Here is a 26,742-nt window from a genome sequence, read left to right as displayed (position 1 = left end):
GGCGGAAATATAGAACCCAACGTGACAAACCAGTCGGGCGTGAAACAGTGTGTGTAGAATTTCTACTTATATGGGCAAAATGTTCTGTTTTGCTGGTGGATATTTTGGTGTTAGAGTGTTTGTTTAAAACAGAACACGGAAACGGTGTGATGATGAATCGAAAGTTTTTCAGCCGTGTCTACATGAAGGCTGACTTGTCGGTGGGTTTTGTAATAGTTTAAGTCACTCGTTCCACAGTACAAGGAAACTTTGGGATAATCCCGAAATTCAGCAATTTGCAAGGATTTGATTGCAGTCATTGCATGTAAATATAAACAATATTACATGTAATTATGATAATGATAATAATAATTATCATTATTCTTATTGCAATCGTCGTCGTTGTTGTTGTCTTCATCATCATTGTCATTACCATACATGTGTGTATTTTGTCGAAAGGTACATTATTTGGGAATCAACAGCAGCCAAACTTGCATACATTTTGAGAAGTGGTCGCTATATCAAATACTGGAGAGTATGAGAGTACGGAGCAAAAAACAGTATAGTGGGAAGTATGGTACGACCACTTAGGGACATTTCAGATAAGTTTGAAATTGTTATTTCTGAGTACGAACTTCAAAAAGAAAACGTTATTGTTGTTGCATACATCGGATGAAAAATGCATGAGAAATAATTTGTAAATATTTAGTTGGGAGAGGCCCGGAAATTACTTTAATCACACTATGTTTGTCATTTTTTGATCGGCAAATAATTCTTACAGACTTTATCACCTTCAGTTTAACTGTCCTTACAGACTGCAACACCGTATCTCCAACCTAAATTTCGAAAGACTAACATGCTATAATAGTCAGGTCTCTCGCTATCATATAATCACACAAATATTATTCAATTCATCATTCATTTGTTGGTGTTTTTTTACATTTTATTCATAGTCCATCATAAAATAACGAAAACAATTACACAATTTGTCATTGGTGCACTTTTTCATTTTTCTGAGACAGCTCATTTCAACACAGGGGTTGTCATTAGGTCTTCATTTGATGGGAACAATACCATGATGACCCTATCTAACCCCCTGCCTTTGAGTATAGTGACATCCATACTGGGAACAATGGTCAGCATGGAAGAAAAAAGAAACTTTTTTCCTGTCTTATTTGGTTTTCTGTGATAAAAAAAGAGAAAAAATCTGACAATATTCACAGTTGTCAACATAATTACATCTATCTAACAAACTTCTACAAAATGGCATGGAGCAATTCTTGTAATCCGACTTTTCACCACTACTAAATAGTATTATTTCATAGACACTGCCCGCTAAAACATGGGAAACTGATCTTTTTTACAGTCGGTTTTTCTGAAACGGATTTGTTTCCAACGGAATTGAATATTGTATAAACAGCAAGAGGAAAAGAGGGGTAACTGTATGCAAATAACTACTCGAGCCAAAAGAAAATGTAAACATCTATGACTGCATTGGGTTTCCTTTTTCTTAAACCAATGAGTTAGGCCTATACAAAATGTATGTAGGAGGCATGCACACTGCAAAAATGTTATCTATCACCATTGATCATAAACACTGAAATCTAGTCTATAAAATAATGCAAATATTTTTTTGCTTTTCTATCTATGTATGGATTGCCTTCACAACAGATGGCAAAAAGTACAAAGAAATAAAAACTGTTTTGGAAGTAAGTTTTATGTTGCCAAAATTGAGAGAGAAAATATATGGCCTGTGTTCCATAGGTAAAATTGTTGCCTTTTGATTTGATCTTTAATTTGGGTCACTTTGATGCAATTTAGGTCATTTTTATTTCACATGACATATTTTGCATATCATTAACAGTAAATGCTGACTCAGGTGATGTCTTAGGATGAAAATGCACTATGATTTGATTATCGAATGACTTAAATGTCTTTTGGCTGCTTTTAGGTCACTCATGTCACATGTGAAAACATGCTCTTGACAAATGCAGGAAAAGATGGCGGTGCGCCCTGTAACTGTAATTGTACGCGTTGAGGGCGCTGTGAACTGACGGGCACTTGGACAATGAAGTGAAACTAACACAAGAGCATGATATAATACACTGTTGTAGAGAAAAATTGAAGGGGATCAACAACAGTTAAGCTGCAATACATTTATAGTGTTTGGAAAATAGAATTGTGGTAGAGTCTTAAACCCTCTTTCGGTCATGAAAAGTACCTGAAAAGACAGATTAACACGAACATGCAAGTCTTTTGTCTTGCTGGAACTGAAAGAATCATTCAGGTAAACTGTGTAACGAACAATTCACTGCTGCAAATCTTTCAAATCCACTAAAGAAGCTTCAAAACTTGTAATGTTTCATCTTACTCAGTATTTTCCCAAAGTTTGGAGAATGCCAGTAAATTGTTTGCAAAACTGGCAAAATTTCCGGCAACATCAATGGTTTAGTTAGCTCTTGTACATAGTACTCAGGGGGCCCTTATCATCATTTTACATGAAGTGCGGTTAACAGATAAAGCTACCAAACTTTAAATCAGTGCTCACTACTGAATGGGTTTGTTCTCCTGATTGGCCATTGTCACCCTCATTTGCATAAATGTATCCTTAACAAACTAGTTAAAAGTGCAACATTCTGCCAAATTTCTTGCTTTAGGTTCTTTCATCTGCTAATTTTCAACAAAAAATGTAATATTCACCGATTAAATCTAAATCTTAGCAAATATTGCGAGAGGAAGGGAAAGCGAGCATTTGATGGACATTGATTGACCATTACTGGGTATGCAAGAAGGTCAAAGGTTATGCCACATGCAGGTCAAAGGTCATTTACATAGCCGGAGAAGAACGATGGAATGTACAGAAAAGGTTGCCAGTGGTATAGATAAGTGGTTTCTGTGACAAAGGCTTTTTGTTAACTTTCACAGAATGACAAAAAGAAAATTAAGCCTTTGTGGAAACTAGATACTATTACTTGATACAGCATCACAAAATATTAATAAGGAACGTTTTCTGTCACAATTGCTGAACCAGTTTCCTTCTTTTGAAGTTCTCACTGTTATACGTTTCTTTCCTTTCCAAGAATATGAAATTAATTCCAGCAGTGACCAGGCTTACAACAAGTAATTGATGTGAATACAAAACAATGGGAAGCTAACAAGACTGCACATCCATTGTCAGGGTTAAAGTCACAAGCTAATTAGATTTCAAATCCATTGTCGAGGTTAAAGTCCAGGGTTGAAGTTCTGACATTCCTGCATATGACCATAGACCCCTCTCGCTCCAGGGTCTATGATATGACCACTAACTGTGGCTTTACATTCTAGTTATCTTGATCATTTGCTGGGTTAAGATTTGCTGTTCACTACATTTTTCAATGTAAATATCTAGATCTGGTATGGTTTTTCTCAGTGTTTGGCATGGCTGAGGCTTGGAAGATGCAATCTCACTGGATGGCCTTATGACAGTAACACTGGGCTATTAGATTTTATGATACAGACTGTGATTTGATGAATGTGTCAAGTTTCACCACTTGTTTCAATCTCATCGTCTGTACCCTACAGTTCATCAAGGCTGGCAAGTTTAAAATGAATATTTAAAGCATACACACTGGTATGCTCTTTTGTTCATCTGAAACAATGCTTGTCAATTTGAGATAAAATTAGTGCAAAAGAAATGATTTTGTACAATTTTTGAAATCGCCTCATAGCCAAAACATCTACACTTTATAATATGTTGTCTTCCAAAATGTTCAGTCTACCTGACTCACAGACATGGCTTGGATTCTCTCAGCACTGTGCATTACATTTTGAATGGTTTATAATGTGAATGTTAAAGGGAGGCAGTCGTTAGTTCTGCTCAAAGGTTGCCAGGGACCCCAAGGTCTGATGTAAACACTGTGTCTAGGGTACATTGGAGATTGATGAAAGTTAAAACATGTTTATTAAGAATGAATATTGTAAAATTTAAATGTTACAGCTATGTTGACGTGATGCATCTAGTTCCTACGACTGCCTCCCTTTAAGCTACCTAGGAATGTCTGAGAACACTAGCCACTAGTAAAGTTTACAGTAACCCCGATGTCTATAATCTACAGAGTGGGTAGGAATTAATCCATGCAGAACAATGGCATTGTGGCACTGGATGGTAGCACGTACATTGTATGGAGATGAGCATTTTTACATGACAAAAACAAACAATAGCATGATGACCAGGCATTTTTGTGATTCTAGCAGCAGTCGAGAAGTGAACATCATTTTTATTTGATGCCTTTCAACATGATGGTATTTTGTATGCATGAGCAAGTTATTTATCACACACAGATCTACCCCTTTCCCTTCGCTGTATCTTCCAATAACAACACACTGATACTCTGTGACTGACTAAATCAGATCAATGAAGATATTATAATGAAATGAATCTATTTGTCGAGAGTGATCCTGGAATCTCCTGATCTACAAGAAATTAAACTTTCCATCAATTCACTTTCAAAACACAAGAAGGAAATTCCAACTCTAAATGTATTTTTACTTCAGTTTTCTCAAACAGCATCATTTGGAATTTACAACTGCACCACAGATATTTGCTCATCTGTGAATTAATCCTGATGTACTTCCTAGATATTCAAATTTACACTTGGTGGGACTGAGAGCAATTGACCCTCTTACCCCAAGATAATTTTTGTGCATTTTTACAAGAGTAACCTCACCCTGATGAAGAGAATGGATAAAACATGAATCACAACAACAACTTGTTCACTGGATTGTCAAAAAAAAAATTGGCATTTATTTATTTTTTTTCCTTCTGCCAAAGTTTCCAAGTGGGTCAAACACTGTTATTTTAAAAACACAGACGCTTAAAATGCAAAGCACGGGGTGGATGAGGGCTGGCCATCATTGCAAGCAGACACATGTATGAAAACGTGATGAACACAAAACATAGAATTAGTAAACTTGGTCTTGCCTTTCATTCCATGATGTAATTGCTGAGTGAAGCTTGAATTCTAAAATTTGATAGGTGCAACAATTGTAGCCCATTGTGCCTGGTCAGCTTGGGGGGGGGGGGGGGGGGGGGGGGCATACTGTATGTCTATGTCCATGTCAGACAAGGATTAAAATTAAAACCATGAACCTTAAAATGTTTTAAATTTCATATTTTTTAAACATTTGTCAAGATTTCCATGGTGTGGAACTTTAATAAAGAGCTACTCAGGCCACTATCAGCATTCAAATAATCAAAAATATTCTCTTCAAGGCGGGACTCAATCAGGTCACAAGTGCGAAATAGTAAGGGAGCACTTCGAAACATTTGATGGGCTGAGTAGCAGTTAATTTACATCTTACAGCAAGGAAATACTGGTACTGATAAAAGTTGACTTATGGGGAATTTTGGTGCATTTCAGGTCTACAATACCAGTTCAGATGTTTTTGACAGGCACTGAGTGGCCTCAGGGAAATGAACCAGCTGATTGGACCAATGAGCTACAATTATTGCAACTACAACCAATGTGTGGCCATTGCATAAATGGGTGTTCAATCAGTAGCATACAACAGATATCAGGTGTTCTCTCTGTTTCCATGCCGTTCTGTTGAGCATGTTGCGATGCCTGCAGCTTGCATGTAGTCTTGCATTGTCTTCCCAAATAAAAGCCGCACAAAGGTTTACCACAACGCAAATGAAATGGGGGAAAATATATTACAACACTTGAATGGAAACAAAAATTTCCCAAATATTTGAGTTGTTGATGAGCAACTAGGTAAAGAAACACTAGCAGTTCACTAGCAGTTTTTCTTAGTCTTTAAAATTTCTACTGCTGTTCTTCATTGGTACATATGAAAATGCAAACTTTCTGAAATATGAATTCAATGATTTATGTTGCGATGAACTGATATTTGCTTTCATGTTTGCTTGTAACGAATAACAGAGTGATCTTTGAGCAATGAAGGCACAGTCAGAACAAGGGATCTGGTTGATACGAATGGCGCCCCCACAGGTTGAAAAAATGTAATGCCTCTGACCCACCACAAGGTGGCGCCTATCTCACCCACCAGGCACAGCATGATGTACACATACATCCTCTGTTCACAATTACAGCAAAAAGGCAACTGCGGAGCCTTACGGCCAGAATAAAATAAAATTTACAAAAGAATACTATAATCATCTGCACTACGGCTAACGTCTGAGCCTCATAGAATAATGGCACTTCTTGTTTGGGATTAATGCAGACCTGAGACCCTGCTGGGAAGTTCTAATTTTTTTTTGTCCTTTTAGTTTCAATTCTGGTGCAAACTTGGCCTACTAAAAAGCAAAAGGGCTGGACAATTTATATCACTAATAAGACATAACAAACTATCCTGTCCCCACATCCCATCAGAATTATACAAAAAAAAGTGTGATTTATGATACAAAAACGACTCCTCGTAATACCATACTTCGCATGAAAACATTTCATACAATAAAATTTTACATCATAATTACTTTAGGAGAAACCACTGACCAATCGGAGACGGACAGTATTTCCAAATTTGGAGAATATAAACTTGATTGGTTAAAATAGGTCACATGCTAAGATTAATTCATGAGAAATTCCATGTATGGAATACTGTCTAACCAATCAGACATCACCTGACAAAATATTAGCAATTTGATTAGCATAATTGTAAACTCTTGGAGTAAGGCAAATAGGCATTAATATACATATATGATGATTCAGTCTTTTCAAAATTCAAAATGTCACCTTTACAAAGACAAGTACCTTCAGCTGTTACCACAGTAACAATTTTTTTAAGTTTATATTTCCGTGGGACAAATGCACTCCACTAGGTCCAATACTGGTGAAAAGTTCTGCAGTTACTGTTTTCTCTTCCATCGCAATATCAGTCATTGACTTCCTTCAACGACTCAATGTCATATACGTTTTTGCCAGCTTTGTTGCACTTTCACCAATGTGATTTTTGGGGTTCTGTGTTTGTTTGTTTGTTCAAAATAAGTGTTGCTAATCATATTGGTTTCCATGGCAACTTGCTGATCATCTTATAAAGGCAGTAGTTCGGTTCTGAATCCAAACAATGTCATCGTTTATCAGAATGGGCATCAGAGAAATACTGCTCCAGAAATTCCATGGAATACGTGACATCTGGAGAGATCAGGAACTGCCATATGGATCACACACACAAATTACTTCTTTTTGTTCCTTGTAAACTTGTACAAACTCTGCAGCATTATACATCTATAGACCACCACCATCTTGAAATCATTTGTAACATTTACAGCAACAGATTCAGGATAACTTCAGCAGTTTTGGATTTGTAGATGCCTCATTCATCCGTGTAAAAATTTTTCCATGTGCGATGTTTATTCTGTGACTAACGACACAGTAACAAATGGGTGTCTCAATAATTCCTCAGCACTAAGTCTATCCTGGGGATTCTTCTGGAAAATGAGTCTGAGAAAGTCCTTTGCATCTTCTGACACTTTGTGTGGTAGTTCCGGTTGCGTCTGCTGCGTGGCAATTTTGAAGATGGCCGCCATGGCTTCAAATTCTGCCCAGGGTGGGTTCTTAGTGAACATTTCCACCACAGTACATCCAATACTCCTACAGAAAAATAACAAACCAATTGGTATTAACCTTCCCAGCATTGAATCTTAAAAAATACAGAAAAAATGGTTTCATGATATTCAAGCCCATACAATTTGACCTCAAAGGCATAAATACACACAGCCTGTACATTTCACATTGAATGTCTACTATTTGTGTGTTTAGCTTTTTATTCATTTTCGCGTCCTTCTTTGGCTGAAACTTTGATCATTTGCAAATGTCTTACTTCTGATCAATCTTCTTGCAGTCTGTTTTCTCTGAAGACTTAAAGACATGACAACTGATTTATATACACTCACATGAACACAAAGACTCATACACACAGACACACACATATACACACAGACACACACACACACACACACAGATCATTAGGATCAACTTACCACACGTCAGCTTTCCTGCCATAACCCTCTCCATTAATAACCTCTGGACTCATCCAGTATGGGGTACCAGTTACAGACTTCATACCATTCAGAGTACAAATCGTCTGCAATCTCTTTGAGGCCCCAAAATCTGCTAATTTGACATTTCCTACAGCATCTCGTAAAATATTTGCACCTGTGAAGGAACATACGTTTATTGAAATATCCATTCCATTGCAATGCTTTGAACGTGAAATTCAACATTGTCTGCAAATGATATATTATACCACATGAATAACATGAATTTATATTTAAGGGATCCTTTGTTAGAAAGTTACATATGGTGTATATCATAATTTCTGATAAACAATATTACTTATAGAAGTTCATAGAACTTGCCTTCATGGCAAGCAATGATTTTTCTCTAGCCTAGTTAGCAACCACAACAACAAAACTACTGACAAAAGGCAACTAGACAACGTGAGAACTTCATTTCAGCTATCTATTTTTACTTCAATTAACACATTTCTAATAAGGTTACCTTTGATATCCCTGTGTACAATGTGATTAGCATGTAGGTATGCAGCGCCCTCTAGAATCTGTTTAGTGTACTTCCTGGTGACTACCTCCGTAAGAGGGCCATAATTTTTCAGTTCATCTTTGACGGATCCCTGCCGACAAAAGATTCATGTTATATTGTGAACTGAGACCTTCAGACATTGTGTATCACTTTTTCATCAAAATCATCTTTGAACAGAAAGAATGCTCCCGTCTGGCTGGCATCAAATGAGTCAAATAGATCCAATTTGTCCAACGCCCATCTGAGTCTAACGTGATATGGCAAAACATTGTACACGAAGGCCGATTGCAAAGCATGTTATTTGGGGAATGGAATTGACATGAAAGTTCACCGAGAAACAGAATTTACTTTTTATGGACCAAGAATAAACATAAACACAGGTGCAACATGAAAAATACGGATTGAAATCAATTCACGTAATGTTCACACATCTAGCCCTGACTTTACATTTACATTAGATTACATTAAATGATAGATTTTCATAAAAACAAAGAGGTGAATACCAATCTTTACTTCCAAAGACTGTATGTAAAGTTATAAAGGCTATATTACAGCAAATCATTGTTAGCTAGGAAGATTTGTTTGTTAGAATTGCGATTTCCTGAATAAAAAATTGAAAGTTTATACTCACTCCTGGCATCAACTCCATAAATATACACAATGCCTTTTCATCTTCTCCACATCCGAAATACTGTACTATCCTCTCATGCTGAAGATTTTTCAATAATTCTATTTCAACTTTTAATGCTTTTACTTCCTGCAAGCCAGAATCAAACAAAATTATCATATTTCTCACAATCTGGGTCATACAATCAGTGTACACTTATGTTAAAGTCTTGTTTTTTTAAGCTTTAAAATTATTTGACAGAATCTAAAAGAGTTTCTGCCGTAAAGTAAATGATACAAAGATATACAAAAGAATTTCTGTACTCTAGCATAGAGGGCGCCATACCTTTCTGGCCTCTGAGTTGTCTCTTTCTAACTGAACTTGTTTCACTGCCAATTCTCTACCAGTGTCTGCATCATAGCATACATAAACTTGACCAAATGCACCTTGACCTACAAGACGACCCCTCCTCCAGTTGACAGGTGCCCTGGGAGCTGTAACCAAAAGCAAACAAACAAATCAACATGTTAAACCATATCGGTTATCAAATTTTTGACATTGAAAATCTTTCACATCAGTAGTTGCTACAGTTACTGATGTTGATGCAGGCAGTGAAGACTTTCACAAATGGGAAACAAGATCTTCTCGTATACTGGTATCTGCTGATAACTACTTCAATAGCACCCTTCCTATCTGATTGAAGAATGATGTGTTCTGTTGGTGGTCAACTCACTCTCCACTTAAGAAAAATCACTTACTGCTGGCAGCTGATAATTGTGTACAGCAGGATGTGATTATTTATGGTGACCATTTTCTCGCTTTTCTACTGATGTTTACATGCAAAGCATTCAGATTGTGACCACTGCCTGTGTAATGGCCCATGGCATTTATATTCACACTGAGATTTGTAAGAGCACACATTATATGTATTAAAGTCAGGAAGATTCAATTTTACCACAGATGGCTAGACTGCTAAATACTGAGACTGCAGTGGGGGATCACCATTTCTACACTATATCTATCGAGTTCATGTGAACTTGTATTTGCATGTAGTTTCTTTAAAAGAAAGACTTTGAAGTTCTAAAAGTACTAATAATTATTCCTAAATTCTATCTTATCTAGTTTGCTGGGGTCTTTGTGACTATGACCTCAAATTTCTCATAGCTAGCTGCAGTGCATATTACTGTACCTACATTTTATCAAATTCTAACACACACTATACCTACATTTTATCCTATTCTAACACACACTGTACCTACATTTTATCCTATTCTAACACACACTATACCTACATTTTATCCTATTCTAACACACACTATACCTACATTTTACCCTATTCTAACACACACTATACCTACATTTTATCCTATTCTAACACACACTATACCTACATTTTATCCTGTTCTAACACACACTATACCTACATTTTATCCTGTTCTAACACACACTGTACCTACATTTTATCCTGTTCTAACACACACTATACCTACATTTTATCCTGTTCTAACACACACTATACCTACATTTTATCCTATTCTAACACACACTACACCTACATTTTATCAAATTCTAACACACACTATACCTACATTTTATCCTGTTCTAACACACACTATCCTGTTCTAACACACACTGTACCTACATTTTATCCTATTCTAACACACACTATACCTACATTTTATCCTATTCTAACACACACTATCCTGTTCTAACACACACTGTACCTACATTTTATCCTATTCTAACACACACTGTACCTACATTTTATCCTATTCTAACACACACTATACCTACATTTTATCCTATTCTAACACACACATGACAACTTACATTTGGCGTTTTCTTTGAGACTAAGATCTTGTAAAGTTCTCATAGCTAGCTGCAGATCGCTATTCCTACGCTCTATCCTATCTAGGGAGTCGATGTCAGGGCCTATGCCACTACTACTGCTGCTCTTACTCAGAGATCCGCTGGCACTGCCGTGGGGGCTGTACTGATCCCTCCGTAATGCTGTGGGACTGGGTGCGGGAGGGTGACGGATGGGGAAGGTTCTCCTGCCTGGAAAGTAAAGAAAGGAGAGAAAAAATTCCTCAGTTAAGTCTGATTACTTTGTTTGTATGTTCTGTTGGTGAATTAATCACCTGATTGATACTCATACAAAACAAGTAGTTTTTAACTAAAAAACATTTCAGGCAGATTGCCTTCACTATGCCCACTGCTTTGGTTCAACAGTACCAACATTTCTGTCACTGTGCAGCTCTATATCAAAATATTGAGAAAACAGGTATATGTTATCAGCCCTTCCATTTCCGTTTTAATCTTTTACAGATCCCGGAAAACCATACAGAACATTAGGATGTACCGAAGCTGTGTCCTGAAACTGGATACTTTGTTGCACAGGGGAATAACTGAGTTATTTTTATTTATCTGTGATACATACAAACTCAACTTCCACGAAATGTTAGTTCTGCCAAATCATTATTATGATATATGCTATACGAATCTGTAAATATGTATAAAGATGGTTGGCGAATCAAGAAATATCTTACAAAGACAACGTGAATATTCTGAACAAGAACACTACCACTTCTTATCATATCTCTCAATTGTTGCCCTAACTGGCCGGAAGCATAGCCATTAATGTTGAAACATTGTATACTTTTTATCTATTACTACCACAGTCTGACATACACTTTGCTACAGTCTTATGCACAATTGATGAATGAACAGAAACAAATTTGTACACATACTGCTTCATCTTTCTTTGTTTTTTACTTACCATCATTGTAGTCCCTCATATACTGTTTATTACTTTGTATTCTAGGATAAGTGCCTCCTTTGCCCGCCTTGTCTCCCATGTATTGCAACTCGTTGCTCAGTTCATCGTAACTGTTGCTCTTGGCTCTGAAAGTTCTGCCAGTTGCACTGTGAGGACATAAACAACGGGCAAAGTTGTCAGCCGGAAGTGATATCACAAGTTCAAGGATTCCAAACTTAGCGCTGAATATCAGTTTACATTTTAATGAAAAAAGAAGCATATTCACAAGTATTGAAAATATATTAATGCAAAAGAAAGTTATGATGATTAGTCTAATAGCAAACTTGTCTAAGAAATGTGAAAAGGTCAGGTGACCTGTAAAATCTCTAAGTTCTACTGACAAACTTACAAACCATCATTACAATCTTCACAATTCTGCTCTGTGAAAATTACCACACATTGAGGGAATGGCTTGGACAGGCCATTGTTGTGAGGTTATTCAGTTTTCAAATGATCTTGTTTTGTAAATATTTCCAAAATAAACTTACCTGCCCAGTGATCTGCTCCTGTATGCACTGTCAAGAGACTGCTGACTACCAAAATGATCACTCTGTGGTAAAAAAAATGCAAAGAAAGCTTTTTATTAGAAGTCACCATTCTTCTCAAAGATTGATTTCTCAGTCAGGTAATGAGTAAAAACTGTTGAAGTTATAGTCATCTGTAATCTAAATATGCCCAATTATGGTCAAAGGGGCGTTCCTTGGTATTCAAAATGCCCATGTGAGGGCGATGTTTTTAAAAAGCCGCCACCCGCTTAAAATCTGTGATTGGTTAGATTTTCTCTTTCCATGGTAACTGTGGCAAAATTGGAACAGGTGACAGTATACCCTTAAGCCAGGCTGCAAAAAACACCTTATGTCTGCTTCAACTTTGAACATGGAAATAAAGGTTTCAAATGGAAATTCATAAAAAAATATAATTTTTTAGAGAGAGTTTTTCGCAATCTTGCAATTGCCTTCATTTCTTTTGCCAACTGTTAAAAAGTACACTATTGGAAGAAATTTGTTGACTGCAGTGGTGTGTTGGGACTTCTCCACTACAGAAGAGGGATGACAGTGGTTAGAGTAAAACTTGAAAGGTTTGAGAAACTAAATTGAAGTCAAAGTCGAATCTATATTATATCTGTGGGAAAATTTAAACTCAGGTTTTTTTGCAAAGTTGGCAATGGGTATGTCTGAATTTGATTACAACTGTTTTATAACTTTCAGACAGCAAGAAATCTCTTCCCTTGGCTTCACAAGGATAAGATGAATATATAAGCACATACAAACAAATGTGACTTAAAAGGTCTGTGTTTCACATTCACATCTTTGAAGACAATCATATGTTGCTCCAAGTATGTGAATTCCACAACTCATGTAAAGATTAAGTCTAGGTTGGAAATCGGAGAAAAGCTGGAATCGAACACTTACGTCTCCATACACATCCTCTTCTGGAATAAACCTGCCTCCCCCACACGAGGAGTCAAATGACCCACTGTGCGGTAAGTCCTCACTGTCTGGAGTGATACCTGGGGGAGGGGAATGTGACTGGCGGGACTGGTGAGGGGGCGCCGAGTGTCGCTTGACCCCTTCTGCTCCCGATTCTGGAATATCTTGAGGCACTGAGTGAGATCGGAATGGGATGGCTTTGCTGTTGTTGTTGCTGATCTGAAATGTTGAAGGAAAGAAAACACACTTCAACGCTATGAATGGGGGATGAAACGTGATCCAGCTATGGGTCCCAGCACCGCCAGGCTTCTATGAATCCACTGAGTAGTCTAGAAGGAGTTTCCGTGACACAGTATAAAATACTTGCAAGTCTGGGAGTATCTGTGCAGGATGTGTGGCAGAAAGTTGATATCACTTGGGACAAAACTAACTCTACACAACTGCCGATGTGAATGGGATACATTCAACATCAATCTCCGAATCCACATCACTACAGTGTATGTGCATATGAAAATCATTCAGTTTGGTTTCCAAATTCAGATGACTTCACAACAGTAGATCTATGTGACAACTATTTCCCTACTGACAGATAACTTCAGAGAATTTACAGATATTATCTTTTTGATAATTTTGATTTACTAAGCAGTTCATCTTTTACTGAAAGCAGTATTACTGAGAGAATGACAATTACATTTTTTGGGCTGTATGATACAAGTTTGAAACATTACATTTACATAGAAACAATTATTTTGCTATGTAAAGCCACATGATTCTTACAACAACTTTCAGACACTTGTCACACACTAATCTCATTCTTACAACTTCTTTAACTTGTGTGAACTAACAAGATTAAAACTACTGAATTCTTTAGAACTTTAATCCAAAAATACCTAACTGAATTATTTCAATGACACACTCAAGGCTGACATCTTGAAAATTATTCAGCTGTGCACAATCCTCATAGACAGCAATGGGTTTGAGCAAAACCATGGTGGTGAGCGGGCGATAAAACAGGCTGAATCTGACAGAAAAACTTACATGTGTGTCAAATAGATCTCTGAGCGGACCATTAGGTGGCATGCTAGAGGTGTGGCCAGGATCCTGGCTGGTCAGGTAAATCCGTAGTGACTTGCTGCTTTTTCCACGAAGGCCATGGTCCATCAATTCCAGTGCCTGATTCAAATCGAGCTGACTCTTCAATGGAATTGTCAACTGCAATGGGAAAATGGAAAACCATAAATAGGGGATAAAGACGTCTTGAAAACTTCCAACTCTATAATGCGGATTCTAGATGCAGTTACACCTCCGCAAAAACTGTAGGGAATTATGTTACAGTGGTTTCCGCTGTTTGTGAAAGATATTTTAAGTCAACACAAACGGTAACTTACTTTTTTGCCATGCAGAGTAACTGATGAAAGTATAGATCCTGTTTATATTGCTGTCATACAGAAGAATAACTTTGTAACAAACACAAACCAAAATAATTTTCTCTTTAGATGCAGCAAAAGTAATTTCAGTATATGCAAATCACGTAAGGAACAATTTTCTTGAACTGCTGGTTTAAACAAACAAAGATCATTGAAAATCTTATCACGATATTATGAAGTGGGCGTTTGAGTCACTGTGTTTGATGTTGCCATGGTTGCAACATCCATAACACCAGCTACGGAGATTACAGCATCTCCATTACTCCAAGTTGTCATGGAGGGATGGCGTTAGTGTAATGAGATGGATACAGAGCAGACAGCAATTTCAAAATCATATACAATGTACTGTGATCAAGTATACTATTCTAGCAAGAACAGAGATTTCACTGTATTCTCAATATTTGATCTTAAGGAGTGCTAATTTGACTGTTTACGTAAGCTTTGGCTGTGGGTGTATATAAATGCTGATTGATACAGCCCACACACTATAACCCAACACGCATTACTGACTTTCCATCCCTGTGCAAGGCCTACTCACAGACCTGATAATATAACACACAGACACGAACCACTGAACCCGCGCACACTCTTTAACTGCACAGGCTGTCAGGAAAATCATTAACGTGATTGAGACAATCAAAATACTGCACAAGATCTGAGGCAGCCAATCACTGAGCCTAACGGAAACTCTTGGGGAAAAATTGAAAATGGGAGTTCTGAATTAAAAACACTGGCATCTATCATATTGATTGCTATGGCCAATTCAATGGTATATTGTCTCTGTGCAGTGCCACTGCAAATGGGGAAAAACAGCCATCAACCCAGACCTCTGCTTTTCATCTCATGCTTGAAGCCCAGTATGATATTAATTTCAACAAACTATCTTAATGAACATTGTTGACTTCGCAATTTGACAACAATAGCGCATTATCATTGGAGAATATATGTGCATGCCAGCTCATGCATATACAAAGCTAGGTGACGAGGTGAAACAAACATAGTACATATCATGCAACAGAACCAGGCATCACCTACATGTGACTGTTTAGGAATTTAAACCCCTATTTCTAAATAATGTGGTCAGATGGCATACTTCAGATCAGATCTGACCAGCTCTATCATGTGATAGGAAGTGTTGTGACAGACAACATATCGGAGGTTCTGCAGTAATACATGCAGCAGGAAACTTTCTCTACAATATCAGTACTGCAGCAAAATCAGAAAGCTATCCGTTGGTAACTTATAGCACTCAAACCAATGGGCTACCTTGTGTAACTATATATCAGAATTCAATAACGCTGTCAACACCATTGAATCCAATTTTGAACAAACTGTTTTGCTGACGTCTGGTCTCATGCAAAATGACATCCTCAAATTAGTTTTGATTCATTCGAAACAAGGACTCGGCTAGACGCTGTGAAACTAAAACTACGGCACCACTGTGCACCAAACTGTGACATCATAATAACGTCATAACCGTGGGAAAGTACTGACATCAATTCCTGCCGATCAACATAACAAGAAAGACACTCTGGACTTGTATAGTGTCTCCGTCATGCAATTGATACCACTATTAGAACAACGATTAAGCAAAAACACATGTTCTCTGTGGATAATTTGTCACTCTGACGAGCACTAGTTCCTGTTACAAATTTATGGAAAGCAATTTTATCGAACCTTAATCAAGACAAAGGAAACTAAGTTGTGAGATCAGTATTGAGAAACCGACTCCTCATCTTTCACCTCTTTGTCTCTGCAGTAAATGATGGATAGATCAGAGTGATGGATGTTGCGTTCGGCAAGGGCAAGGACGGACTTACCTCATTGTTGGAGTAGTGCATAAGAAGAGGCAGTGATGCTTCATATGCGGTCTTGGCCCGATTCAGTAAATCTGTGAAATTGACAGGTCTGGGTACAAACACGGCCCTGTGTAAACAAAAGACAGCACAGTACATCACAAACAGTGAAGTCACAAGCTCAAAATCGTACTCTGACGTCTGTATACACAACTTCTACTCCTTACCATTGTGGGAATAGCCTAGTTTGTTTTCCAGGTTTCATGCAGATACAGTTTTGAATTCTTGACATTCAACCCAACACTTTAAATGCTTACTCACTAGTAATAAACATATCTAGGGCAACACTACATCTGTGTAACATTTGTATAGCTTCCACCCCTCTTTAACCTCACATCATGGAATAACCCTACTAGTTCTAACATGAAGATCTGACCATTCCATAGAAATGAGGGGTTTAGTGCAAAATGTCTTCAACACTGACTTCAACACTGCGGTTCACATGAAGAGAGACGCTTCACTATGCAAAGAGTTAAGCTTTTTCTGAGCAGTGTCCGCCGACAGGTTTTCACTGCAGCCTTCATGGTACAAAAACCATCTGCAGAACAATGACACTTTTCATCTGGATGGCTTTAAATGACATACAATTCTATGTATGATGACATTTTTATTGATCTTTTTAGAGTGTTTACATGATCTAATTTGACCTGCACTTAAATCCCAAACAAACCAATGATTTATTTCCTATTGATGCGTCAAACTAGCTTACTGACAGCACATAATTTATATTCATCTTTTTTTGTTTTCCAATAAAAATTAAATCAAGATGAACTAGTTTGACTATAAATATTTTTACCGGTATCATCTCTGATCGTTCATGACATGCAAAATATTCAACTTAAAATCAGAAATGAAACCTTTGACTTCAAAATAGGTACAAAAAATCATTTTTATCAGGGTTTCCACATTTATGGATTCTTTCTTTGTCAGACGAATGCACCGCCACTTTTGAGATGTGAAGGTATTTGTCGAGCTAGATCCCTCTCTCTGACTGTGAAGAAAAATGAAGGGGGAAGGGGGGCATTGAATCAACAGCCGTGAGTCACTGTACTAGATATATGGACATTTTTATCTATAGCCCTGGGAAACTTCCATTGGGGATCAAATAACACTACAGCAAATACAACTGAAATTAAGCAACTGGTAACAAGAAAGCAACGATCCCTTAAACTGTTGTTATGAACACTGTAACACAGGCTGTCCATGTTTTACCACAACCTAAAATTATGCATGTAAATCTTGACGGAATGCTTTCAAATGTCAAACACCACTAACAACCTACTGTACACCTTGCTATCACTTCATTTGAAAAGCATTTGAAAATGAAAAAAGTACACAAAATTATACATGTATTTATATTATATGTATATATGTATGTGTATATTAAAGTATGTATATTATTATATGTATTTGTATGTATATATAAATATGTATATGTATGTACATATGTATTTATATCATGTGTGTCAGTGTGTGTAAATATTTTGTGTCTGTGTATGTGTATCTGTGTATGTGTATGTGTATGTGTGTATGTCATGTGTGTGTATCTGTCTGTCTGTGTCAGTCTGTCTGTGGCTATACATGTATGAACGTGTGATGTGTTGATAACTGGATGATATTCCAGAAGTGAGCGATATCTTAAACAGAAAAGGGTAAACTTAAAAAGTTTAGATTTAAAAGTTTTTATCTAAATTTATAATTCATAGTATTCAGCTCATGGGGCAAGCTCAATCAGTAAATGTCTTCAACAAATGTTTCCCTTACTGGACAATTTTTACAGTACTGCCATTGCCAGTTGGTGCATTTCAGTTGTAAGTGAGCTATCACAGTGGCATGTGTTCAGAGATAAATGGATGCTGACCTCAGCCTGACCTGACCCTTATCTGACCCGACAGTTGTCTGAGGTCACTGGGCATCCAGCTTTCTAGCCCTAGTTAGTCTGATACATAAGACCAATGATTTCCCGTACTCGTACCGGCCAGAACAGCGTGTCATGCAAAGATAGAAACATAACACTCCAATGACGGTATGTCTGGGAAATTAGCCACAACATGTTATACGGCACAAGTACACACACCGACTCTGCAAATGGCATAACTTTCTGGTGTCTTAACAATGCAAAAGGACTATATGTGCAATTTGCATCTGCCCTGCAAATTTGCCCATGTTAGGTCTACATGCCTGCCAGAAATACATTACTTTTCTTTCACACTGAGCTGGTGTGTAAACCCTTCAAACTTTGCCATTGACTGACTTGTTTTACTTTGGAATTCTGTGCGACGGTAACAGTCCACATGAGATAGCTTCACTGTGAATTGTATCAACCAAGTTCCACATCAGTAAATGTTGCAAGTGATTCAATCTTTCAGAGAGCACTGGGACAACATCTACACACAAATGCACGTTATCAAGTTTGAAACTTGCATCCTTAATGTTTTCTGCAAGAATACTGTAGTAGGAAGCCCTACACTACCACCCATAAAACACCGCCCTCCGACTGCTAGATTACTTTTTATTCAGTAATTTTCATTCCGGGTCAGATTAGGATGAGATATACCAAGAGAGTACCGGTACCTGTAATCTGTCCAATACCATACAAAGGTTATTTCAAATTGTAAAACTCTTGCCCTGAATAATCTTCGAGGTCACTAAAATCTGAATTTTGCTGTCTTTCTGTATCTGATAAAGCTACGTGAGCTACTTATCAAAAACAGGAACAGCCAAGAAATTTAAGGTCAGTGCACCTCATGGAGAAATATTTGAACCCTCAAATTTTTCCAATACATGTTACTTACGTGGAAAAACATTGAAGCTTATGGAAAAATAAAGTTTTCACTGCCTCTTTTGAAAATCAAAAATTTAATTTTCTGTATTTGAGTCAACACAGGGATGGCAGCCATTTTGAATTTCAAATATTAGTAAATTTTATGTAATTTGTTTCTCTGGTACCAAAATTTGCATGGTGACCCTTAATTTTTATTTTTGATCTTAAAAGGGGCTGATTAAATTTTTCAGTGTTTTCAGTGTTAGAAGTTTTCTTGAGGAAAGTCTGAGCAAAAGTTCAGATCTTTCACTTTCAAGGCACATACTGCTAAAACAGAAAGCAGTGAGGCTGTGCATTTCAATGTCACAAACAACACAACAAGAGAACATCATCATTCACACCTCACCTCTTTTCGCCCTGGAACTCGAACTTGACTCGAACTTCATTCTGTGGGACAGAGGAACAAACAGAAATATTAGAAAGGTCACAGAAAAAAACTAAACAAAGGTCGGTGTTTCACAGGTGACTTGCTCTTCCTGGAAACTGTGTGACCCAAAGGTTGAAAGTCATTAAAATCTTATCAATTCACACCCCGGAGTCAGTCTCCTGCAAAACACAACCTCCATTCCTAGGTCTTAACTTTATATGCAAGGCTTGAACCCTACACAAAATGTCATGCTCATCTCATTTCATGTTGATAGTCTGGTGTGATACAACTTGCAGACACTGAAATTTTAAATCCAAACACATATAATATTTATAGTAAAAACATCAGGTTTGTGCAAATGTCAACACTGATTTTGCACTAGCTGTTATGTTTCTTTTGAGAATGGACTGAAATCCCCATCTTCCCTTAAATGTTTGCGAACAGGTAGTGAGGAAAAATTTGCAAAAAAGCAACATTACATTTTAGTTTTTGCATGTACCATGGTGAATGTTTATGTTGTGTTCTCATTGCACTTTTATTTGATCAGTTTCACTTTGTCTTCAATACTAGTCTGTAGTTCAGTCATGACATGGATCACGTATGTGTCTGCCATATATGTGTGAGAATTAAGTGACATTTTGCATACAGAGCTGGCTCCTGTGGTTTTCAAGCTTTCGACCCCTTTCCCTTTGCTGTAAGTTACACTGTAACCACAGAAAACTACAGGGATAAACCAAGATTTGCAGTAAAATCATGACATCATGTTAACCCTTTGAGTGCCAAAGTCAATGTCTGTCGCCTTTATAAAATATGCCCTAGTCGATTTTTTTTGAGATTTCTGCAAAAATTTTGATAAAAAACTGTAGCCAATGAAATGCAATATCCATTTGGTCCAAAATTATAAAAAAAATTGCAGAAAAATTCATATTAATTGGGAAAATGTTGAACTAAAATTTTGGTGGGAAAAAAATTACAGCACTCAAAGGGTTAAATATTCTATAGCAACCAACACTGCAGTTCCTTGTCCTATCATTGTTATAAATACACCGCTACTTGCCTTGCAGTTCCTGTTGACAAATAGCTCATTAACCCTTTTCCTGCCAAGTCCATATTTCACCACCAGGTCAAGATTGTTAAAATTAATGAAACACAATGTATTCCATATGATGTATTTTAACATAATACTGTACATTTGAAGGCTGTTGAAAACATAATACTGTAAAGTTGATTTTTTTTGGACAAAAGATGCTATAACATACCAAGCCAAGTGGGTGAAAATGCGTCATTTTTTGGCTCAATACTGCTTTTTACTGACTTGGCTGATGGGGAAGTGATACAGTTATTACTGTCTGGCAGGAAAAGGGTTAAGCTTGCATGCAAAAATCAGACAGCTGACGGTTTAAAGGGAACACATTTCAAAGATGACTTGATTCAAAACTTACTGAAGATGATCCTCTGGGCGCTCTGCGATTAGCGATATAACCAGCGGCCAAATCCGACTTGATCACGCTCAAAACATCTTCCTCTTTTGTAGGGTCTGTGAAGGAACAGATGAGTGATTTACAAATCATGCCAAAGGGGAACTAACTGCCGCAACAAGCGTGAGAAAACGTCATGGCAAATTACGCAGAGTTTTGGTAAATTGAGCGGCGGTTGTCATCAGAATACAGCCACACACACATTCCCTACCATGGAGAACTTTTGCTGTTTTTGATAGCCGTGCAGGGAGCATGGATGACACTGACACTGCATCGCAGCGGTCATCTCCGAGCACTGGTGGTAAATCAAACTGCAATTCAATATGGAGAGTGAGTGTGTTCATGTTTTGTCTGCGCTGTGTAAACTTGGCAGTAAATCAGCTCCAGCAACACTTCAGCAAGGCGGCTTCCCATTGGTCCAAATACACATCCACCGGGTCAACACACACAGTCACTAACTTAAGGAGCCTGTAGTCAACCTATCGGAAAAGCCTCAATTTCAGAAACACTTTGTCAGCATCAACAAAGTCAAGGGTTTGACGCAATGCTAACTCGAAGGTCAATGGATCAGCATCTTGCATTTTAACCAGTATTACAAGTTCATCTTCTGTGCAAACTGTTGTCACGTACAAGAGTATACATACATGTATGCATATGATACTGTGTGTCTGTCCCTGTGCAAAGGGATGGATGGAGAGTAAAAAACAAGAAGAGTATGAGACAGCATATATAGTGAAGCCCGGGAGTGAAGGCACAAAAATTAGATGTTCTCACATATTTGCAATACGAGATGTATACTTACAATGTACATTTTTTTTACCTTTGAGGTCTGCTGACAAAGCAAAATACCGACAACCTGATTTCATTTCCACAAAAAAAAACATTTATCAGATATCAATGCTGTGAAAAGCATTTGAAACCAATTTAGTGAATGAGACACCGAGGTTAAATCAAATAGATCAAATTTTTAGAACCTACTCAAAGACATGCATGTATACTTTTGTAGGTGTAGGATCGGGGCCGTGAGAGTTGACTGTGTCAAATACAGGGCACGGAGAATCTCTGACGAAACGCATGGGCTCCAGACAACATGATCTACCGAATGTTTCCCTGGTATGGACCCATGTGGTATAATCGAAAACTGGAGTATCAACTCGCGGGGTCAACTTGTTTGCGGAGTTACCCACTGTGTTTTAGTTGTTGCCAAGCATAAACCCTACAGAGCATGGTGAGAAATGCCTGAAGTACCATACGTCGGCACAGCTCTGCACACTCTTTTGTAAACCTCATAAAAATCAAATGGACACCCACAAAACGACTGTGCTAACATTTGTCCACAGGCACAAACATACTTTCACAAAGAGATGTACCCACTACTGTGAAAATGGTGACAGTCTGGAGAAAAGTTTAGAGTTCATATGTTCTGATACAGAAATGATGTGCGATCCTTGATGGCTTTCAAACGTTCATATTGGCACAGAAAAGACTAATTTCTCAAAGAAAGACTTTAGAACACCATAGAATTCTTGTGATAACATTATTTTAGGCATGCACGTCAAATTTACAAAAACCTCATGTATTACAGGACAACTAGCAAAGACCACAACACAGAGGAAAACGCACACTAAGTTCACTTATAGCAGTGACATGCATTTCTGAAGAAGAAAAATATGAGGAAGTTTGAAAAAACTTACAATTTGAGACATTTAACTGAGACGGACTGTAGCAGGGATGGTAGTCCCATCAGGACTGTACACCACTGTTGTGGCTTGCCCACAGTTTGTTTACATGGAAGCATTCCTGCTTCTATGGTACTGGCTACATGATGACATGCTGGGGTACGGTTTGTGCATCTACACCGTGAACAGCTTACGGAAGATTTACATACTGCAGACAACACTGAATGCAGTGTTTTGCAGTGTGATTAGAATTCTTCAACGGTGGCGCTGTTATGATTTCCTGTCCAGAATACCTTGAATCAGATCAACACCTGATCGATTCATGTACCTGCTCATCAAGCTGAATCTCTCCTTAGACTGTCAATGTTACTATACCATCAAATGAAATCCAACTGATAAGTACAGAAAACACTAAATATTATAGGAAACATATTTTCAGTGATTTTGCTCTTGACAATGATTCAACCAGACACCTGTCTTGCATTCATCTTCACAGTCTTTAAAAATTTTGATTTGGAAAGTAAAAATTTCATCATGTTTCAGCAACAAATGTTTCACTATTTTTCAGTGGTGAATTTATGCAATACACTATTGCTGTATGTCTTGGCTAGGTGAGTAGATACTATGGGTTGTGAGTTCGAATCTGATCCAAGAATATTGACTTTGTAAACGAAAATTGACAGAATAACACCTTAAAGTTTGCAATCTTGATTTCACCTATAAAAATTTGGATCCCCAAAAAATCACAATGTAGCTTTACATGATAAAGGTACGCTCACTTTACTCATGTATGTCAGAAGTTGCCGGCTCAGCACATGGACTAGCGATATGGAGAATCGCACAGTTATGTAAGGGAACCATCTTTCAGATAATATGACTTGGATTGGTTACTGTTTTTTAACCATTTCAACGAGTACAGTTGAGTGATATTTGCCACATGCTCGTGAACTTTGACCTCTGCGACTGAGTGACAGGGAACTGGTTTGTTTTGATCACGACTTGCACGGTTGGGAAAGCACAGAAGATCAGGCGATGTGGGTATATCAGCTACGCTAGCTGACATCACTGACATCACGAATTGAAAACTGTCAAAGAGGATACGCCAGGTGATAAACACGAGTCATTCAACCGAAAATCCTGACTGGGATGTGATGTACGATATAGATAATCGCACTATTCAAGTTAGAATTGCTCATTATGAAGTAGTATGGCTCAAGATCGAGATAAAGTATTACACTAAGTTCTCACGAAAGTGGGCGATCAATTCCACTGTCTGAGGTATGACAGATAAGCAAAGAAACAAGGATTTATCAGTCGAAACCTTTACATTATCACGCAGAGCATGACGTCAGTCAAAGTCGCTTTAACCTTCCAGTTGACATGCAATATATCTACATGAAATAATATCCCAAGGGAAAGAAAATTCACAGTTTGCGAGTTTATATTTTTACTCTAGTTAATATTTTTACTCTAGTAGATAGGTGTTGGGACATACATTTTTTCAAACATTTACCTACACGACATTGTCCTTAACATCTTAACCATTTGAGTGCTGTAATTTTTCCCACCAAAATTTCAGTGTAACATTTTACCAATCTTCATGAATTTTTCTGTATTTTTTGATAATTTTGGACCAAATGGACATTACATTTCAATGGTTTCATTTTTTGACCAAAATTTTAGGCTAAGTCTGAAAAAACTTGTCTAGATCTGAAAAATGCTGCTGGCTATGTCATATTCTATAAAGGCGACAAAAGTTGACTTTGGCACTCAAAGGGTTAATAGAATCTGATGAAGTTTCTCAGTCGTTTCCTGAACAACGTTGCTGTGACAAACACTCTGTCTCTACCAAGAGTTGTGAGTTTAGCTTCATATACAGACTGTCTGATCTGGTTTGAGCATGCGAGCATGTGTCTTTGTGCTTATGCATCCTACACGCACTGCTTCCTGATGCTTTCATGAAAATAACAGGAACTGCAGTGCCCCAGGGCAGACTTATAACATAAGACTGAACACCAACAAGGTGGACTGACTTTCCTGGCTCGTCGCCAACTGGGAGCAGGTTTCACTTTGCCCCGAACATCAAATTAGGAATGCTATCAAATTTGTTTTCTCAGATATTCAAGAACCGCTTAAACAAATACGGCGGATTCAGATATGATCTTGGAGTAATTCCCAGATAAGTCTGTGGAAGCCATCGAGGGACCACTCATGCTTATTGAAATATCCAGACGGCCTGTATCAAAAAATTAATTTAAGATAAGACCCGGGGGTTCATCATCTTGATCAAATCAAAACATGTTTTGAGGGCTAGTATTATGTTTCTTGTGTGCATGAACTTACCTATCGATATCAGAGTAAATATTGAAGACACATGTTACCTTAATATTTCAACTTTGTGTTTATTTATGCTTTAAATGAGAAAAATTTCTACCTCTTGGGGTGGATCAAAAATTAGATAAAAATAACTTGGTAATCTTTTGCTTTTTCTTATTAGCAGCATGGCAAAACAGTGACCAAAACGTGTAATTTAGACCTTTTATTTCCTTCCTTTAATTTAGTCCATATTTACAGTTTTTATGAATGTGCGATTGCTAAATTTATGATAGCCACTTGGCAAACAGATTTACTGTATGTAAAACTAAAGCGACTGAATTGAATTTCCCACAGATATCAAGATATTGGTTGTGGATTTTATAGCAACTTCCGTTTTGAAAGGGTAAGTTCTTAGTAGGTACTAATGACCCCCATGATGAGAAGTGATCTCGTGGGACTGGTGAATGGAGGACACATTATGCCTGACCTTCACCTGAAACCCCCCTCCCTGCCTAGTGGTACTGACCAAAGTATTCTGGTAGCAGGATTGGATAGATAATACACTGGACTTCTCGAGTGACTTGCAAAAATCAAATATTCTTGTTTTGCAGCAGGTATGTAAGCCACGCTTCACAGAGAGCAATAAACAAGAGTGACTTAGAATTGTTGACCCACTCTCACGATAGAAAATCTTTTACAAATCCATCAACTATTACTAAGTTCATGAAGTCATAATTTGGAATGAGGATAAAAAATGACTTTTCCTGGGTTATGATGAATAGCATGCAAATTCACATGCACAGAATTTTGCACAGACTTGCCTTCACATTTTAAACACATCACTGATGCAACCGTGTGTCAAGTTTGCTACGTAGCATTTTTTCTCTCCGTCTTCTAAAATAACAGCATTCATATCGTCCACTGATATTATTAAATTTTGATATATGTAATGTTTCAAGATTTTGTGAGTTATGGAAAACCTGTACAGATTTACCCTGTCAACTGATTCAGAATAACTACTTTAATACACTGGTGTTTTTTGGGAAACAGTGATCATAATGTATAAACTAAACCATGTATATACCTCTAACATGAGCTGATAATATCAGACATGACGATGGTTAACCTGTCTCATGATTGCTGAAATATTGGAAATTTGAGTTACCAAGAGTATTCCTTTATTCTGAAGTCACTTCGTTTTATTGCCATGCTCTTTACATCAAGCACTTTACTTTCCAATGGAGATACCCACTAATAATTTGCTATGTGACCTGTGGCGATCCCCAATATAATACAGTTTGTGTGTATGTGTGTGTGTGTGATTATGTATGTTTTTGTCTGTGTGTGTGTGTGTGCACGCGCGCATGTGCGTGCGTGTGCGTGATTGTGTATGATTATGTATGTGTGTACTATGAGTGTTT

General features: G+C 37.5%; 1 protein-coding gene across 9 annotated transcripts in view; it reads right to left on the bottom strand.

Annotated features, from left to right (window-relative positions):
- Window positions 1-4,727: 4,727 nt before the first annotated feature.
- Window positions 4,728-26,742, bottom strand: part of LOC139143592 (mitogen-activated protein kinase kinase kinase 3-like) — an 85,573-nt gene continuing 63,558 nt past the window's right edge. For 3 of the 9 annotated variants that reach the window (XM_070714045.1, XM_070714046.1, XM_070714047.1), the window contains exons 3-15: window positions 21,291-21,385; window positions 19,828-19,868; window positions 16,622-16,727; window positions 14,413-14,586; window positions 13,357-13,593; window positions 12,433-12,494; window positions 11,906-12,051; window positions 10,957-11,184; window positions 9,472-9,620; window positions 9,151-9,276; window positions 8,481-8,610; window positions 7,961-8,135; window positions 4,728-7,571 (exon numbers count right to left, since the gene is read on the bottom strand). In XM_070714045.1, coding sequence (XP_070570146.1) covers window positions 7,331-7,571; window positions 7,961-8,135; window positions 8,481-8,610; window positions 9,151-9,276; window positions 9,472-9,620; window positions 10,957-11,184; window positions 11,906-12,051; window positions 12,433-12,494; window positions 13,357-13,593; window positions 14,413-14,586; window positions 16,622-16,727; window positions 19,828-19,868; window positions 21,291-21,385 — 1,910 coding nt within the window. In that variant the 3' untranslated portion in view covers window positions 4,728-7,330. Of the gene's footprint in view, window positions 7,572-7,960; window positions 8,136-8,480; window positions 8,611-9,150; window positions 9,277-9,471; window positions 9,621-10,956; window positions 11,185-11,905; window positions 12,052-12,432; window positions 12,495-13,356; window positions 13,594-14,412; window positions 14,587-16,621; window positions 16,728-19,827; window positions 19,869-21,290; window positions 21,386-21,537; window positions 21,696-23,020; window positions 23,232-26,742 lie in introns of those variants that run through there. The other 6 variants (XM_070714050.1, XM_070714049.1, XM_070714051.1 and 3 more) reach the window with 5 other exon arrangements.

The sequence above is a fragment of the Ptychodera flava genome, chromosome 11 (genome assembly GCF_041260155.1).
Source record: "Ptychodera flava strain L36383 chromosome 11, AS_Pfla_20210202, whole genome shotgun sequence".
NCBI lineage: Eukaryota > Metazoa > Hemichordata > Enteropneusta > Ptychoderidae > Ptychodera > Ptychodera flava.
Note: the sequence above shows the minus strand (reverse complement) of the source record. Positions and strands in the feature narration are given on the sequence as shown.